Here is a 19,057-nt window from a genome sequence, read left to right on the forward strand (position 1 = left end):
GGCTCAAGACTATTTAAGGAGACTGAGACAACGAAATTATGAAGACAGAAACCCAGTTACAACCTACAATAGAAAGATGAACCCCAGAAATGCACGGGGCATGATAAATCGATGTTTTCGATGTGACACTCAATACCATTAAGCTTTAAACTGTCCAACACGTTATAATAGAGTGTTTGAAGCGACACATGACACGGGAAGAGTCAGAAGAGGAAAAAGATAGTGACCAGAAAGAAGGCATTGTCCTATTGACAAGCAGTTTTACGCCGGCAATGAGGGTGTTGGTTGCAGAACCCTTCAACTGTGCTGTATTGCACAGTGGCTGCACATCTACTGTGTGTGGAATTGACTGGTTAAAATGCTACCTGGACTCTTTGAATGCTGAAAATCGTAACAAGGTTAAGGAATTTGAAAGTTCCACAAGTTTCAGGTTTGGGGCTGATAATACTCTGATGTCGCTGAAAAGAGTGGTGATCCCTTGCAATATTGCCGGAGTGAATCATTTCATTAGCACGGATGTTGTATCAAGTGAGATACCTTTGCTTCTGAGCAGACCGTCGATGAAGAAAGCACACATGAAACTGGATATGAAACAGGATAAGTCAACAGTTTTTCGAAAGACGGTGGACTTACAATTTGCACAGTCGGGACACTATTGTATTCCATTACTGACAAATAATATTTCAAGTAGAGTGGTTAAGGATGTGTTAATGGCAGTCGAAAATAGGACTTTAGCTGATAAAAAGCTTGTGGTATTAAAACTGCAGAGGCAACTTGCACATCCGTCTCCTCGGAGGCTGAAAAATTTACTAAAGGATGCAGGGGTAAGGGATGACGACTATACTAAACTGATAGAACAGGTTAGTGACCGCTGTGAAGTTTGTAGGAAGTACAGAAGGACACCAGCACGAAGGATAGTAACCCTACCTTTGGCCAGGGATTTTAACGACATTGTGGCCATGGACCTTATGATCTGGGATAAAGCAAATAATATATTTATTTTGTAGATTTAGCAACCAGATTTAGTCAATCAACGATTGTACGAAGTAAAGAAAAGAGAGTAATTCTGGGTCAAATTGTGGAAAAATGGATAGAGACAGGAATGGGTCCACCGGCAAAATTCCTTACGGACAATGGGGGAGAATTTGCTAATGATGAGTTTAGAGATATGTATGAAAACATGAATATCAGAGTTATGAATACGGCTGCCGAAAGCCCATTTAGTAATGGTGTCTGTGAAAGAAATCATGCTGTCATCGATGACATGCTTCGGAAAATTTTGGCAGATCGACCAAATTGCAGGCTAAATTCAGCTTTAGCATGGGCAGTACATGCAAAGAATTCATTGCAGATGGTTGGGGGCTATAGTCCTTATCAATTAGTATTTGGTAGAAATCCTAAAATTCCATCCATTTTGGATGACCAGCCTCCAGCTTGGGAGGGGACTACAATTAGCTCTGGTTTTGCTGAACATTTAAATGCATTACATAGCAGTAGAAACGCTTTTTTGGAAGCAGAAGTCTCTGAAAGAATTCGCAGAGCTTTAAGAATAACGGACGGCGATCAGATGCCGTTTTTCAGCAAGGAGGCATGGTATACTATAAGAGAGACAATTCTAATGAATGGAAAGGCCCAGGGAAGATCATAGGCATGGATGGCAAAACAATTATTTTGCAACATGGTAATCAAACTGTTAGGGTACATTCATCAAGGATAATGAGTACAGATTACAAATTTTCAAATTTAGACAGAGCAGAGAGACATGATGAGGAACTAGAGTCATCTGGTACGCATGTGTTACAGAACTATGAGGACCAATTAACTGATATAGACAGGGTTTCTGTGGAGGAACACAACACTTCTGATGAATTAGAACAGGCCATTTTTCCGAAATGGCAACTGCCAAAAGTTGGTACAAAAGTGACATACTTGCCTGAAGGGTCTAGTCAATGGAAGGATGCAACTGTTATTAGTAGAGCATGGAAGGCCACTGGAAAGTATAAACATTGGTTGAATGTACAGCATTCAGGGGAAGGAGTCAAGACAATGGATTGGGAAAACGAAATTCAAAAATGGAGGGCACAGAAACACAGTGTCTGTTCAGATAGTACATCAGATAGTGAACAGGTCCGCAGGAAAAGGTCGAGAACTATTGAAAGGACATCCCACAGCAGAAGGGAAAGATCTAGCAGTACAGAACGAAATACCAGGCGGGACAGGGGATGTAGTTTATCAAGATCTCGGAACATGAGTAAGACTACGAATTCTAATAGGAGTAGAAGCTCACATGCACGTGAGATTTTGGTGGCTTCAAATAAATTAGATGAAAAAGTTATCAAAGAAGCTAAACAGCAAGAATTGCATAGTTGGAGTGAATTTGGGGTACACACGGAAGTACCGGATAGGGGACAAAGAGCTCTATCCCACAGATGGATTTGCACGGAAAAGGTTCTTCCGGATGGAACTTATAAGGCAAAGGCCAGGCTTGTGGCAAGGGGATTTGAAGAAAACTTAGAAGATCAGGATTTAAGGGTAGATTCACCTACAGCAGGAAAGGTTATTTTAAAGATCTTCTTGGCTCTATTAGCCACAAAGGCATGGGAATGCAAATCTATAGATATAAAAGCTGCCTTTTTGCAGGGGCATCAGCTCCAGAGAGACATTTTTCTCTGTCCTCCTAAAGAAGCAGCTAACACAGAAGGGGTACTCTGGAAGTTGAACAAATGTATATATGGATTAAATGATGCATCTAGAGCCTGGTATTTTTCGGTAAGGTCAGTTTTGTTAAAGTTAGGCTGTTGCCAGTTGAAAGCAGATCCTGCAAAGTTTTACTGGCACTATAAGGGAAGTCTTTCTGGCATTTTTATGATGCATGTCGATGTTTTTTTGTGGGGTGGGACTAGTGATTTTGAAGCTATTGTAATCTCTGGTTTGAGGAAAGAATTCAGGGTTGGAAGTCCGGCTTCTGGTGCATTTAAATATATTGGACTGGAAATTAGACAGACTAAGTTAGGGGCAACTTTACGTCAGCAATCTTATTTGGAAAGCATCAGCCCAATAGCAATTAGTCGTGGCCGAGTTTCACAAAAAGACACAATGGTTTCAAAGATAGAAAAAGAGCAACTGCGAAGTTTAATTGGGCAACTAAACTGGTTAGGTAGACAGACTAGATCGGACGTGAGTTTTGATGTCTTAAGAGTCGAGTACAAAAATGAATGATCCCAAAGTGGAAGACATAATAAGAGCAAATAAAGCGTTGGCCAAACTAAAATTGCAGGAGTGTGTTTTGAAGTTCCTGGTTTTAGGTGACCTTAGGCACTTGAAACTCAGTTTATAGTGATGCGTCTTTTGCAAATTTATGTGATGGGGTTTCAAGCGCAGGAGGTTTTATAATTTTCCTTTTGGGGAACAATGGTAAATGTTGCCCGCTTGTGTGGGAAAAAAAAAAATATGGAGAGTGGTAAAAAGCACTTTGGCTGCTGAGACGTTAAGCCTTGTAGAGGAGGTGGATATGGCCTTTTATATAAGTATGATATTGACAGAAATTCGGGGATTTGGGTAATATACCTATTGACTGTCACATTGACAATAAATCCCTGTGGGAAAATGTGCACTCTACAAAAAGTGTCAATGAAAAGAGGTTACGGATAGACATCGCAAGTTTGAAGCAGATGTTGGACAGAGGGGAAATAACAAAAATTAAATGGGTCGACAGGAGCTATCAACTGTCAGACTGTTTTACGAAAAGAGGGGCGAGTTCACAGAAACTTTTGGATATTGTTAATGAAGGGCGCTTGTTTCTGTGACTTTTTTTTTTCTTTCTCGTCCAAACAAAAAAAAAGGGGGGAAATCATGTGTGTGTTTTTGAGTTTCTTGAAATTTTGTTTTCACCTAATTATTTTATTTTTCTCCAAGGAAGGGGAGACTGTTAAGTAATGGGTTAAGAGACATTGTAATTAGTTGTCTCATTTATGTTAAGTATCCATTAATTGACACTGATCTGTAAAGGGGCATCAGGTGGCCTCTGTCAGGTGATGTATAGTTAGAGTTTTGTGCAAAGGCTGTTGGAATGAAGTAAATGTGTGTTTGTGAAGAAGGAACAGAACTTTAGACTCTTCATATCACAGCAACTAAAAAGTCTAACAGAAGTGAAATAAAGAAAGAGGTGAAATAAAGAAATCCAAAACCATTTGTCTTTGAGGGTGGAAATTTGGTAAATTCATCTCCAACTAAGTGATCAAAATTAATCCAGGAAACCAAATTGAATGTAACTTATATTATTTAGCACTTGGATGATGCACATTTGCAGTTCATTATAATCATAGAATCCCTCCAGTGCAGAAGAATGCCATTCGGCCTATCAAATCTGCACCGACCCTCCAAAAGAGTACTAGGCCCATTCCCCTGCCTCATCCCCATAGTCCCACCTAACCTGAACATATTGGACACTAAGGGCAATTTAGCATGGCCAATCCATCTAACCTGCCATCTTTGGACTGTGGAAGAAACTGCAGCACCTGGAGGAAACCCATGCAGACACTGGGTGAACGTGCAAACTCCACACAATCACTCGAGGCCGGAATTGAACCTGGGCCTCTGGTGCTGTGATGCAGCAGTGCTAACCACTGTGCCACCGTGTCGTCCTGTGGATTGTGGAATACTATATTCGAAAAAAATAATTGTTTTGGGAAAAGGTCAGGTTCTTGTGTTGTGGTCCAAGAGCACCATTCTCAGATACTTATTTTCAGGTTGTTCCCTGTGATCTGTCAGCAAAAAGGAAGTCGAAGGCAGTTGTGACGTTTTGACCAGTTTGCATGCTCGGTACTGACTTTATGACATCATTATCAAAATAAAATGTTTGTGCATGACATGGCGTAATGTGATGGTGTCACTTCAGTATTACACTGCTGCCACTGAGGCACCACCTTAGCTGTTGTATTGTGGCAGACAGTAGATAGCCAGATCAAATAAAAAAGAGTCTCACATGCCATTTATCGTTAAAAGAAAATGACCAGCTCATCTTGATGTGGCCACGAACTATGAGAACAATACAAAAACATTTAAGTGATATCAAGAGGTGCGACTAAATCAAATTATTTGCTCGGGCTAATTCAAATCTTTGAGTAGTTAATACTCAGCAGGCCCAATATCACTTTGTTCGTACAGTTCCAATTTACAAATTCAGGTTCTAAATATACTTAATACTGTACCACCAAAATTAGATGTATTTATTTTTAATTGCGTGTAACATGATTTACCTTGCCAAGTAAAGAATTTGATTTCATGTCTGCATTTTGTAATTCAGTCCTTTAGTTATATTTGAATGGCCTGCAACAATTCCCCAGCCACCACCACATCTAATACACTTTGAGGAGTATTTGCCCAAGTTCAACTTGGTTTTTATTTTGTTCTTGTAGTTTGAAGCTTAGCAAAACTATAGACTGAAGTTATTTGTTCTGCAAAATCCAAAATAATGTTCTAAAATGGATGTGCCCTCCATGTTTTCTCCCTCTCTTTCAACCACATTCCACACAAGTTTGTCTCAATAGCAACTTGAATAAAAGACATTTGCGAATCAGCCCCTTCACAACAATTGTATTTTACAAATAGCACTTGCTTAAAATTCAAAATAAACAAGAACTGGTGAGTATTTTGTCCATATCTAAAAAGAATTGTTTTCTGTTGAAAGCAAGCAAGAAAATTATAACTGAACGACTTTACTAAAACTAAAAAGGACTAACTTTAAGATATCAGAATTAAAAATAAACATTCTGATCTTGTTCAGCACTAAAATTTATTCAGTGGTAATTAAAATAATCTTCTAAAAGATAAGCTACTTGTAGTAGAAAATTGTGGGTTTTTTTCACCAGTTAAAATGGTTTTCATCAGCTACCAACATCAAAGGTCATAAAAATGTTTTTTTTCCCTTTAATCAGAACTATCTTCAATTTCCTTTGCTACCCAGGCAGAAATTGGTAACAGACTAGTGATCAGTTCTGTGACTGTGAAACTGATTGTCGCACCTCATCATATGCCAAATTATCAGATTTTAAAGCTGTTGCAACACTGAAAAAGCTGTATTTCTATTTTAATGATGTACTCTCTACGATAAGTACACATATGCAGAATATTAAGTTTGTGAATGACATAGGTGGCAAAAGCCATTGATAAACCAGCTAAAATTCAGCGTAAAATATGATATTGTAAGTACTGAATTGTTCCATGTATAACAACGGCATTAATGTTCCCAAATAATTTAGATGTAGGTGGGTAGCTGCACTTCCACATTTCCTTTAAATTGAGTTGCTATTGAAATTGTCTAACATTAACTTTCAGTTCAGCAAAAAAATATATGATAGGTTGCTGTGGAAAGACTTACTGTTGTCATCTGCTGCATTACGCATGGTGTCAACAGCAAGAGAGAGCTCAGTAACAATTTTATTTTAGAATTTCACACTCAGGCTTGCAGTGCAAACTAAAACTGAGCAAAGAAAGAATTGACAAAAACACATCTGACTACAACTGGAAGATAAGCCTATGCAACATTGGAGAGAAGCAAAAACCTATGACAGTGAGAGGTTAAATGTAGACTGAGTAAGAGCAGTTCTTTTTGTCAGAATTTGAAATAAATAAAGAACAGGAATGGATCATTGAAATCAGTCTGAGAATGAAGGTTAATCCTGAATGAAGCCACTGAAATTAATATGTTTTTGTTTTTAATGATTTTATTGCCGTTTTTCAATTTTACAGAGTGAAACTTTTGTGTCCGATAATTACATTGTGTACAGTTTGTAAAACTACTCTTTAAGTTTCTTCTGTGTTGTATTATCTGTGATGAGAAAATTATTTATTTGCATTTTTGTCAGGAATGTTGCACTTCACCTGTGTTGAAAGTAGGACGACAGGGTTGGAAATACATAGGTCACTGTCACCACCTCAGAGTAAAAATAGTATTGTAAGTTCCGAATTGTTCCCAAGTATGACAAATGTTGTCAAATCTTTTAGATGTAGGTGGATAGTTGCACACTTCCTTTAAATCGAGTTGTTATTAAAGCTATTTAACTTTCACCTCAGCAAGGGATCTATCGATTAAGCATGCTGCGGAGAAAGAAAAGAGTCACTGTTGTCATTTTCTGTTTTAAGCACAATGTCGACAGCAACAGAATTTTGAAAGCCGAATTCTTAATTTGACTTTTCTCTTTCACATGCACATGCTGTGTATTTCCTATCTTTAGTTTTTAGTTAAAATTTTCACCTGACAGCTTTTTGCTACATAAAATTGTGGAGTACTCATATCCAATCTATTACACTTTCTATTGGTAGCATTGCTGTTGGATTTTACAGATAATACTCTTCAATGTTGCTTTATTTAATACAAATAGTTCTCATGGCTGCATAACCCCAGTGTTTTTGTTTTCAAAATTGATGGGTTCTCTATAATGACTATGCATCATAATTAAATCCATGGAAATCATACTTAAATCCAATTCGGTTTTCAAATGAAATAGTTTTATTGAATTGATCAGAAAATATCCACCATTTTAATTCAAGTTGCTTGCACACCAACCCTTCACTCACCAGCATAACATGATCCAAAGCCAATCTCCAAAGTTAGCATAGGGCATGCGTTGTAGATGCTGTTGTGTTGTCCAGAAACAACTAAATAGCACTGGGGTGTAGAGAATTTTTTTTTAAGGAAAATTAACAAAGTGTTCATCAATTTTAGTTTGAACACTGTTTTCCAGAAGTAACAGCAATTTTGCAAAGGCAGTTCCTAATGATGCAGCTTCAAACATATGAAACAGATTATTTTGATTTTAAACCACATCACTTGCAGAGTTTCTCAGCTGAAAAATTGTGATGGATCTGTAGGACATCTGGGATGCAAACCGTGAACCCATTGCATGAGGCTTTGAAAGCCTCGAGGCTTTAGCACTTAAATATCTGCCAAGACATGAATAAAACTTTTAAAGTAGTTAAAATAATATAAAGTAATATAAATCTGGTATTTGGATTTTTTGGCATGGTTTTCAAAACTTCCTTAGAATGTGTTGCATGAAGCTTCCAGCTGAGCTAGGCAATGTAATAGACCAGACAAACTATAGATGGATTCAAATATGGTTTCAAATGATTTTGCTTTCTTGAAATGCATCTCTTTCATAGTCTTTTCTCTTACTTTGTACTTTAGTCGCCATGCTTATCAGAACTCTACAAATGAGAGATGGCTCTTTCTAAATTTCAAGCTACAGCAGACGAGTCAAGTACAGTCCAATTTGCTGATGCGCAGGATATTAACCAGAACCTAATTCCTCTGTCAACAGTGCCACCATACTATAAAATGAATTAGTAGGGTAGGTTCATAATATCTAAACTCTTTCTTGCCTTACAATAAAACATTCTATTTCTTTTATCCTCACTAAAAGTAAAATGCAACGAATAATCCTAGTTCAAATCCCCATTACTACGATTCGGATATGCTAAGAAACATGTTAAATTATATGAGGCATTTGCACATTCCAATTTCACAATGATATGGCCTCAGGTTGTGTTCTAAAATTGGACTGGATGCTTGCCAGTTTGCCAGTTTCATTATTTCACTGTTGGTCATGTGCAAATCAGATGAAGGCAACAGGAATACATTCAACATACCTATAAGGGAAAATAACATTTGTCAAAGTATCTAGTTTTCAGTCTCTATTCATCGATTGCACTCATGGTATAAATTATCAAAAGAGGATATTATAAGGACCCTGGGAGGCACAGTGAATTGATCATAGAAATGTTACAACACAGTACATCACAGCCCAGAAGCTAGACATTTTATAAATTCTGCGCAGTTTTGTCCTCTCTCCACCTCCAAATGACGCACACAGGGCGGAATTCTCCGATTCTGAGGCTAAGTGCGGAGGATCCATGGAAACAATCGGCAGTGCCCCCTCACTGATGCTGCGACCGGTGAAGGGCTAGCAGCCACACCACGTAAAACGCCCAGCCTCCACAAAATAGACAGCCGGAGAATTGCCAGGTCCGTGGCCGCGCATGCTCACGGCGACGACCTGCAGTGGTTGCGCCGTACAATATGGCGCCGGCTGTGCACGGACCCGACCTGTAGGATTGTGCCACCCCCCCACCAGTCCCCCCAGCCCTCGTGAAACACCCCCCTCTCCCCGCCACGCCGGGTTCCCGCACGGCTGGGATCACACGTCCCCTGCGCCTTTGTGAACTTGGCCCTTCAGGGGCGAAGCATCGGTGCAGGGCCTTCAGGTGACGTCCTGAGGCCGTCCCAAAGGCATGCGGTGCACGCCATGATGACGCCGTTTCGGAGGGTGCGGAGACTGCGAAACTTGCGTAAAACAGGCACCGCTCCCGATTCCATCTAAAACGGGATTCTCTCCCCGATCGGCGATTAGAAATCGCCGTCGGGAAACAGAGAATCTCGCCCATAGTCTAGTCCCACTCTCCCGCTTGCAGCTCTTACCCTTCAATGTCTCCCTCCCATTTACTTTTTGGATTTAAGAAACTCTGCTTCAACAATTGTTTCATGCAGGGAATTCAATATTCTAACCAGCCTCTCAGGGAAAAATAATCAGACCTCCTCTTGATTTTTTTTTAAATATTTAAATTCATCCACATTAGCTTCATGCTTACTATTGGAATCAGCTAGAGTTTATTTGATAAGATTTTGTAAGATTTATGTCCGGTTACATCTATCATCTTTGGTGAAGGAAGTGCCAACATCTACATTGTATCCTTGCCTTTACTTTTCTGACGCTCATATAATGGGGTGGCTGAAACTGCAATCATGTTCCAACTATGGCCCAGCTAAGATTCAACATTATATCCTTTATTTTCTATTCAGTTTTCACTTCAGTGACCTACCTGTATGTTGGAAATAAAGGTACCCCTCGGCTGTAATACTTCATTTAAAGCCTTGCCTTTTAAGCTGGTTTTTGTTCTCTTTGTTACTTTCAAAATGTATAATGGTTGCACAGTGGTTAACACTATGCCTTACACCGCCAGGGACCTGGGTTTGATTCCGACCTTGGGTGACTGCATGGAGTTTGTACATTCTTTCCGTGTCTGCGTGGGTTTCCTCTGGGTACTCCGGTTTCCTCTCACAGACCACAGATATGCACATTAGGTGGATTGACCATGCTAAATTGCCCCAATAGGTTAGGTGGGGTTACTGGGATAGTGTGGGGGAGTGGGCCTAGGTAGGGTGCTCTTTCGGAGGGTCGGTCTAGACTCAATGGGCCGAATGGCCTCCTGGACTATAGAGATTCTATTACTTCACATTTCTCTGCATTAAACTGCGTCTGCCATCTAATTGCCCATTGTGCCATACTATCGATAAACTTCAGCAATCCTTCACAATCACATCTCCAATTTTTGGAGCATTTGTAAATTTCACTGTTCTTTCCATTCACTTCCGATATCCATATACTTTACACATCTTGTAAATGAGAACAGTTCCCAATGGAGCTCCATTTCTTTGGGCTTTGGTAGCACAGTGGTTGTGTTACTAGATTGGTAATTTAGAGGCTTGGACTAATGCTGTGAAATTGTGGTTTCAAATCCTAGCATGACGGCTGGGGAATTTTAAGTTCAGTTAACTATGCAAATGTGCAATAAAAAACAAGTATCTGGAACGATGACCATGAGTTACTGGATTGTCGTAAAAATCAATTTGTTCACTAATGTCCTTTAGGGAAGGAATTCTACCATCTTTGTCCAGACGAGCCTATGTGTGGTTCCAGACCCACAGTAATGTGATTGACTCTGAGCTGCCATCTGATACAGCAAAGCACTCAGTTGTATTCCAGAAGGCAACTCGCTTCCACTTTCTCGAGGGCAATTAGGGATGGGCAGCAAATGCTGGTCTGGCCAATAATGCTTCCATCCCATTAGTGAGTATCTAAAAGAAAGGCCGCTCCCTTTTTAAAAAAATTTTAAATGTCCATTTGAATTTTCTTTGGGCAGATGCAGATTGCACAAATCTGTACTTTTTAAGAGCTGCTTGGTCATGCAGTCCCTTCCACGACCTCCCCACCCCCAGTGAGCTTTCCTTCTGTCTTTCAGCTTTCTCCCATTTGTTTCTATCTTCTGTCTCCTGCTGCCCCCTCTCTTATCCCCAATGTGGCCATATTTCCCTAAATTCCAAGCACCCCTTCCAGTACTGTACATTATCAAATGACTTCAAAATCTATGGAAACCACATGCACTGCAATCCTCTTTCCTTTCTGTTCTCTCTGATGAATTATTACATTAGATTTGAATTGCTTTCAGAAACACATTTTGATTGACTCCGATTCACCCAGGTTTTTCCAAATGCTTAACAAATTCACCTCTATTGCAGACCCAAATACTTTATCAACAACTGAATTGAGACCAGCTAAAAATGTCTTGGCTATCCCTTTCTCCTCTTTGGCAAATATAAATCTTTTTGCCTCTGGAAATTGAATTTATATCCAGTCCAGATTTCTTTTTTTTAATAAACATTTTATTGAGGTATTTTTTGGTTTTACAACAACAAAATAAACAATGTACATGAATCTATAAACATAGTGCAAAAGTGTCTTTCTCCCTTACAGGTCCCACCTTTATTAACCCCCTACTCTAAGCTAAACTAACCCCCCCCCCCCTTTTGCTGACAATTAATTTTCCGCAAAGAAGTCGACAAACGGGCGAACCCTAACAGTGACCCTCTCAAGGCGAACTTGATTTTCTCCAAACCGAGAAAGCTAGCCATGTCAGATAGCCAAGCCACTGACTTCGGGGGCTTTGAGTCCCTGTAAGCTAATAATATCTGTCTCCAGGCTACCAGTGAAGCAAAGGCCAGAACGTCTGGCTCTTTCTCCTCCTGGATTCCCGGATCTTCTGACCCCCCGAAAATTGCCACCTCTGGATTCGGTACCACCCTTGTTTTTAACACCGTGGACATGACATCTGCAAAGTCCTGCCAGAATCCTCTAAGCTTTGGGCATGTCCAGAACATGTGGACATGGTTCGCTGGCCCTCCCGCACACTTTGCACACCTATCTTCTACCCTAAAGAAGTCTTACAACACCAGGTTAAAGTCCAACAGGTTTGTTTGTAATCACTAGCTTTCGGAGCACAGCTCCTTCAAGTGACTCGCTCCAGAAGCCAAGCATTGTGGATAGCACAATTGCTTCACAGCTCCAGGGTCCCAGGTTCGATTCCGGCTTGGGTCACTGTCTGTGCAGAGTTTGCACATCCTCCCCGTGTGTGCGTTGGTTTCCTCCGGGTGCTCCGGTTTCCTCCCACAGTCCAAAGATGTGCAGGTTAGGTGGATTGGCCATGATAAATTGCCCTTAGTGTCCAAAATTGCCCATAGTGTTGGGTGGGGTTACTGGGTTATGGGGATGGGGTGGAGGTGTTGACCTTGGGTAGGGTGCTCTTTCCAAGAGCCGGTGCAGACTCGATGGGCCGAATGGCCTCCTTCTGCACTGTAAATTCTATGATAATCTATGATAAAGAACCTGCTGAGCCTGGCACATGTTGTGGACGCGTTGCCTCTACTCAACGCGTCCGCCCATAGACTATCCTCTATCTCTCCTCCCAACTCCTCTTCCCACTTGCGCTTCAGCTCCTCAGTCTGCGTCTCCTTTGACCCCATAAGTTCCTTGTAAATGTCAGAGACCCTCCCTTCTCCCACCCACCCTCTGGAAACTACTCTGTCCTGTATCCCCCTAGGTGGTAGGAGCGGGAAGGTTGAAACCTGCCTGCGTAGGAAGTCCCTCACCTGCAGGTACCTGAATTTGTTTCCCCTCGCATGCTTGCCTTCATTGGCCGGGGCATTGAGTATAAGAATTGGCAAGTCATGTTGCAGCTGTATAGAACCTTAGTTAGGCCACACTTGGAGTATAGTGTTCAATTCTGGTCGCCACACTACCAGAAGGATGTTGGAGGCTTTAGAGAGGGTGCAGAAGAGATTTACCAGAATGTTGCCTGATATGGAGAGCATTAGCTATGAGGAGCGGTTGAATAAACTCGGTTTGTTCTCACTGGAACGAAGGAGGTTGAGGGGCGACCAGATAGAGGTCTACAAAATTATGAGGGGCATAGACAGAGTGGATAGTCAGAGGCTTTTCCCCGGGGTAGAGGGGTCAATTACTAGGGGGCATAGGTTTAAGGTGAGAGGGGCAAGGTTTAGAGTAGATGTACGAGGCATGTTTTTTACACAGAGGGTAGTGGGTGCCTGGAACTCGCTACAGGTGGAAGCAGGGACGATAGTGACATTTAAGGGGCATCTTGACAAATACATGAATAGGATGGGAATAGAGGGATACTGACCCAGGAAGTGTAGAAGATTGTAGTTAAGTCGGGCAGCATGGTTGGCATGGGCTTGGAGGGCCGTAGGGCCTGTTCCTGTGCTGTACATTTCTTTGTTCTTTGTTTGTTCTCGCCAATCCAAATTTCTTCAGCAGCTCCCTCAAGCTAGGAAAGCTCCCCTCTATAAACATATCCCCCATCCTCTCAATCCCTGTTCTCTGCCACCTCCGAAATCCCCTGTCCATCCTTCCCGCGGCAAACCGGTGATTATTAAAGATTGGAGACCAAACCAATGCTCCCTCTGCTCCCACATGTCTCCTCCATTGCCCCCAGACAATCAGGGCCGCCGCCACCACCTGGTAGAGTACCGTGCCAGCGGGAAAGGCAGAGGCGCCGTTATCAATGCCCCTAAACTGGTGCCCTTACATGAAGCCGCCTGCATACGCTCCCATGCCGACCCTCCCCCACCACCCACTTCCTGATCATGGCTATATACGCCGCCCAATAGTAGTTACTGAAGTTTGGCAGCGCCAGCCCGCCCTCTCCCCGGCTCCGCTCAAGCATCCCCTTTACTCGCGGGGTCTTGCACGCCCAGACAAAGCCAGTGATCGCTTTGTTGACCCGTTTAAAAAAGGACCACAGAATAAAGATGAGGAGATGCTGAAACACAAACCGGAATCTTGGGAGGACCGTCATCTTCACCGTCTGCACCCTCCCAGCTAGTGACAACGGGAGCGCGTCCTACCTCCAAATATCGTCCTTCATTTGGTTGTCTAGTAGGGCCAGATTTAGCTTGTGCAGCCGTTCCCATTCCTGCGCCACGGATGCCTAGATACCTGAAGCTTCCCCCTACCACTCTAAACGGCAGCTCCCCCAATTGCCTCTCCTGTCCCCTCGCCTGGACCGCAAATATCTCACTTCCCCATATTTAGTTTATACCCCGAAAACCGACCAAATTCCCCAGAATCCTCATGATTTCTTCCATCCCCTCTGCTGGGTCCGATACAGACAGGAGCAGGTCGTCTGCGTAAAGTGAGACTCTGCTCCGCTACCCCCACCGCCACCACCACCAGACCAGCCCCTTGAGGCTCTCAGTGCAATTGCCAGCGGTTCTATGGCTAATGAGAACAACAGTGGGGAGAGGGGGCACCCCTGTCTCATCCCCCGATGCAGCCTAAAATAGTCCGATGTTGTCCTATTCGTCCGTACGCTGGCCACAGGAGCCTGATCCAGCAACCTGACCCAGTCAATAAAGCCCTGCCCAAATCCGAACCGCCCCAGTACCTCCCACAGATATTCCCATTCTACTCGATCAAAGGCCTTCTCTGCGTCCATTGCAACCACTACCTCCACCTCCCTACCTTCCGGGGGCATCATGATCACATTTAATAGCCTTCTTACATTGGCCACCAGCTGCCTTCCTTTAACAAACCCCGTCTGGTCCTCCAAAATCACGTCCAGAACTCAATCCTAGAGGACACAATTTTGGCCAGCAGTTTGGCGTCCACATTCAATCGGGATATCGGCCTGTCGGACCCACACAGCTCCGGGTTCTTGTCCCGCTTCAGGATCAGCAAAATCATGGCCTGTGACATCGTCGGGGGAAGCACCCCTCTCTCCCTTGCCTCATTGAATGTCCTCATCAACAACGGCCCCAATAACCCAGAGAACTTTTTATAGAACTCCACTGGGTACCCGTCCGGCTTTACCCGACTGCATGGCCTTCAGACCCTCTGCTATCTCTTCCATCCCAACCTGGGGCCCCAGCCTTTCTAACAGCTCCCCGTCCACCTTCGGGAAATTCAGTCCCCCCTAGGAAGTGCCTCATCTCCTCCGGCCCCGTTGGGGGTTCCAACCCATACATCCTACTGTAAAACTCCTTAAACGCCTTATCCACCCCTGATGAGTCTCCAACCAGGTTCTCATCTCCATCCTTTACTTTCCCTATCTCCCTGGCTGCCTCCCTCTTTCTAAGCTGCTGTACAAGCATTCTGCTGGCCTTCTCTCCATGCTCATAAATCCCCCCTCACCTTTCTCAGCTGCTCCACCGCCCTCCCTGTGGTTAACAAGCCAAACTCCGCCTGTAGCCTCAGCCATTCCCTTAAAAGTCCTGCCTCTGGGGTCTCCGCATACCTCCTGTCGACCTGTATCATCTCCTTTATCAGTCAGTCCGTCTCTGTCCTGTCTACCTTCTCCCTGTGGGCCGTATCGAGATCAGCTCCCTCTAACCACCGCCTTCAATGCTTCCCAGACCACCGCTGCCAAAATTTCCCCCCGTGTCGTTGACTTCCAGGTAGCTCTGAATACATTTCCTCAGCCGCCCGCACACCTTTTCGTCAGCTAGAAGACCCACGTCTAACCTCCAGTGCGGGCGCTGGTTACTGTCTTTACTAACCTGTAGGTCAACCAGTGCAGGGCATGGTCTGAGACTGTGAGCGCCGAGTACCCCGTGTCCACCACCCCTGTCAGTAAGGCCCTGCTCAGAATAAAGAAATCAATCCGGGAGTACTTTATGCACGTGCGAGTAGAAGGAGAACTCCCTTCACCCTCGGCTGCCCAAATCTCCATGTATCCCCCCCCCAATCTGCTCCATGAACCCTTTTAGTTCCTTTGCCATTGCTGGCACCCTGCCCGTTTTTGAGCTTGACCGGTCTAAGCCAGGGTCAATAACTGTGTTGAAATCCCCTCCCATGACCAAATTATGCGAATCCAGGTCTGGTATCTTCCCCAGCATCCTCTTTATAAACTCCACATCGTCCCAATTTGGCACATACACATTTACTAGTACCACCTGCACCCTCTCCAATTTCCCACTGACCATAATGTACCAACCTCCCACATCCAAAACTATTCTTCCCACCTCAAATACCACCCGTTTGTTGATCAGGATCGCGACCCCTCTAGTCTTCGAGTCCTGTCCCGTGTGAAAACCTGTCCAACCCAACCTTTCCTTAATCTAATCTGGTCAGCTACTCTAAGGTGCATCTCCTGCAGCATTACCACATCCACCTTCAGTCCTCTCAAATGCACGAACACGTGATCAGGTGATCAGTCTAGTTGGGGGGCTCATTGCCCCCCCCCCCCCCCCCCTTTGCCGATCAGCCATCACCTTTCTTGGGCCAGTCTCCAGCCCGCGCCTCCACCGACCCACCCTCAGGCAGCCTCTGCCCCCGACCTCCTCTCTGTCCCTTAGCAACAGTCCCTCCCTCGTCAGCAGAACATTCCCCCCCCCCCCCCCACCCAGTAACAGCACAACGTAAATCGACCCCCTTTGATAAGCCTGACATCTGCTCACCCCCTACTACGCTTCCGTGAGCTAGCCCGTCCAGCTAGTTTGGTGGCCCCCACCCCGGCCGCCGCCGCCGCCCCCCCCATACACACACATTCAAATCTCTTCAGTCCAGATTTCTGTTGACACCAAAGTGTGTTCAGTTATGTTTGGGAGGTTCAAACCCATTAAATCAAAGCAGTCCCTGATATCAGAAATTACAATGCCACTCTGCTGCACCCGTTTCTTGAATGCAAGATTTGATTACTGAAAAAGATACTTCAATCAATTTTTAAAAATCCATGAGCTTTAATGCTTGCTTTCAATGGTTTTGTCTTCAAAATATTAGGGTGAAGGGAGAAAATAGTTTCAACCCCCGAGGCTGAGAATCTGATGATCACAAAATTTGGGCATGCAGTCAGATTTACACTTCTGCATTGGGGAAGGGATAGAGAGAGTAATTTCTAGGGAGATATTTTAAGCTATTATAAAGCAGTCTCCCCAAAAATTAAATAGAACTCAACTTAAGTTAAATTTTCCATTTGCTTCGGCCAGCATTGAACCAGAGGCCTTGCTTGCCTACATGGGGTTGACTTAATGGAAGTTCCATGAATAAGGACCCCTAAAAAAGTCTGAGACTTTTTTAGCACATTTCTGTTTTGCAGTATATTTTTACTATCAACTGTGTTTACTGTTGTAATATAGGATCCATTTTGCGCACCCCCATATTTCCCATATTCTGGCATAGAAAATTCCAAGATTCGCAAACCTCCCAAGTGAAAAGTTCCTCCTCATTTCTCCTAAATGATCAACTCCTCAACCTAAGATTATAATTCCTAGTTCTAGACACTCCAGCCGGAGAAACAACTTTTCAACTTGCACACACAAGGTAGCACAAACAGCAGTCAGAGAAGTAATCAATAACCTGTTTTAGTATGGTTGTTTGGCGGATAAATATTTGCCACGGCATGAGGAGGCTCCCTTACCCCTCTTTGAATAGTTCTGTGTGGTCTTTTGCGTCGTGATGGGACCTGAGTTTATTATAATCTTTATTATAATAATTATAATATTTATAAGTATAACAGGTAGGTTTGCATTAACACTGCAATGAAGTTATTGTGAAAATCCCCTAGTCGCCACACTCCAGCACCTGTTCGGATACACTGAGGGAGAATTTAGAATTCCGATTCACCCATCAAGTACGACTTTATGGGCTTGTGGGAGGAAACCAGAGCGCCCAGAGGAAACACAAGGAGAACGTGCAGACTCCACACAGACAGTGACCCAAGCCGGGAATCGAAACCAGGTCCCTGCCGCTGTGAAGCAGCAGTGCTAACCACTGTGTTACCGTGCTGCCCTGTTTAATGATGCATCCAGCAACATCAAGGGCAGGATCTCTGAGCAGCTTAGCAACCTACATTGGCCAAATATTGTTTACAAATTCACCAAAGGAGCAGCTGTGAGTAAAGTATTGATAAGACTGCAGTGCAGGATGATCTGAAAAAAAACAGATTTTTTTTTTTAAAAAGGGAACTATTAAGATAAGAGCACAAGAAATAGGCGAAGGAGTCCGTGATAAGGTCCCTGAGCCTGTTCAACACCATTTAATAAGACCATGGCTGATCTTCCATCTCAACTTTACTTTTCTGCCCCATGAATCTCAGTCATGAATATACTCAGCTGACTGAGCATCCACAGCACTCTCCGGTAAAAACTTCCAAAGATTGACAAACCTCTAAGTGAAGAGGTTTCTCCTCATACCAGTCCTAAATGCCTTACCCCTTATTCTGAGACTGTGGTGCCTTGTTCGAGATTCTCCAGCTAGGAGAAACCGCTTGTTAGCATCTACTGTAGCAAGCCCTCTACGAATTTTATATGTTCCAGTGAGATCACCCCTTGTTCTTCTTTGCTCCAGAGAGGGAAGGCCCATCCTACTCCGTCTCTCATCATAAGACAATATTCACACACACATTCATCAAGAAGAAAGAAGTCAATCCAGGACAATCCACAAACTCCAGATTTGGAATGCCAGTAGCCATTATATTTGTGTCTGCAGGCATCAGCATGGTAATAGCTCTGCAGGTTGCAGATCAGCATCGAGCTAATTGCAAATCTATACAATCGTTTAAAACTACACATGCACCTTAGAAACTGCAAGCAACTGCCAAGGTTGTCTGCTCCCTCGTTTCATTTTCTGCTGACTGGCTTTGCTAAGTATGCACTGCTGTCCTCTCGGGAGACTGCCCTTGAATCCAAACCCACTGTAGCTATCTAATATGAATTCAGGTGTGCTGCTTCATTTCTTGCCCATAAATTGTTTCCTATGTCCACAGTTATTATACCACAAATGGCCTTCAGAAGGTTAAAATATTCATTTTAAATATTTCCAGGCTTTTTTAAAGGCTAAAAGATGTTTGCCCCATATGTGGCCACTTATCTTTAAATATCTATATTCCTTTAAAGTTCCTTCATGGGGGGATGAGGGCAGAGTTGTAG

General features: G+C 43.3%; 1 protein-coding gene across 8 annotated transcripts in view; it reads left to right on the forward strand.

Annotated features, from left to right (window-relative positions):
* Positions 1 to 19,057, forward strand: part of hdac5 (histone deacetylase 5) — a 438,550-nt gene that overhangs the window by 383,130 nt on the left and 36,363 nt on the right. The window contains exon 16 of one of the 8 annotated variants that reach the window (XM_072487174.1): positions 8,189 to 8,233. The exons of the other annotated variants lie outside the window; for them this stretch is intronic. Within the exon in view, the coding sequence (XP_072343275.1) occupies positions 8,189 to 8,218 (30 nt within the window). The 3' untranslated portion in view covers positions 8,219 to 8,233. Of the gene's footprint in view, positions 1 to 8,188; positions 8,234 to 19,057 lie in introns of those variants that run through there. 8 annotated transcript variants of the gene reach the window in all.

The sequence above is a fragment of the Scyliorhinus torazame genome, chromosome 21 (genome assembly GCF_047496885.1).
Source record: "Scyliorhinus torazame isolate Kashiwa2021f chromosome 21, sScyTor2.1, whole genome shotgun sequence".
Taxonomy (NCBI): domain Eukaryota; kingdom Metazoa; phylum Chordata; class Chondrichthyes; order Carcharhiniformes; family Scyliorhinidae; genus Scyliorhinus; species Scyliorhinus torazame.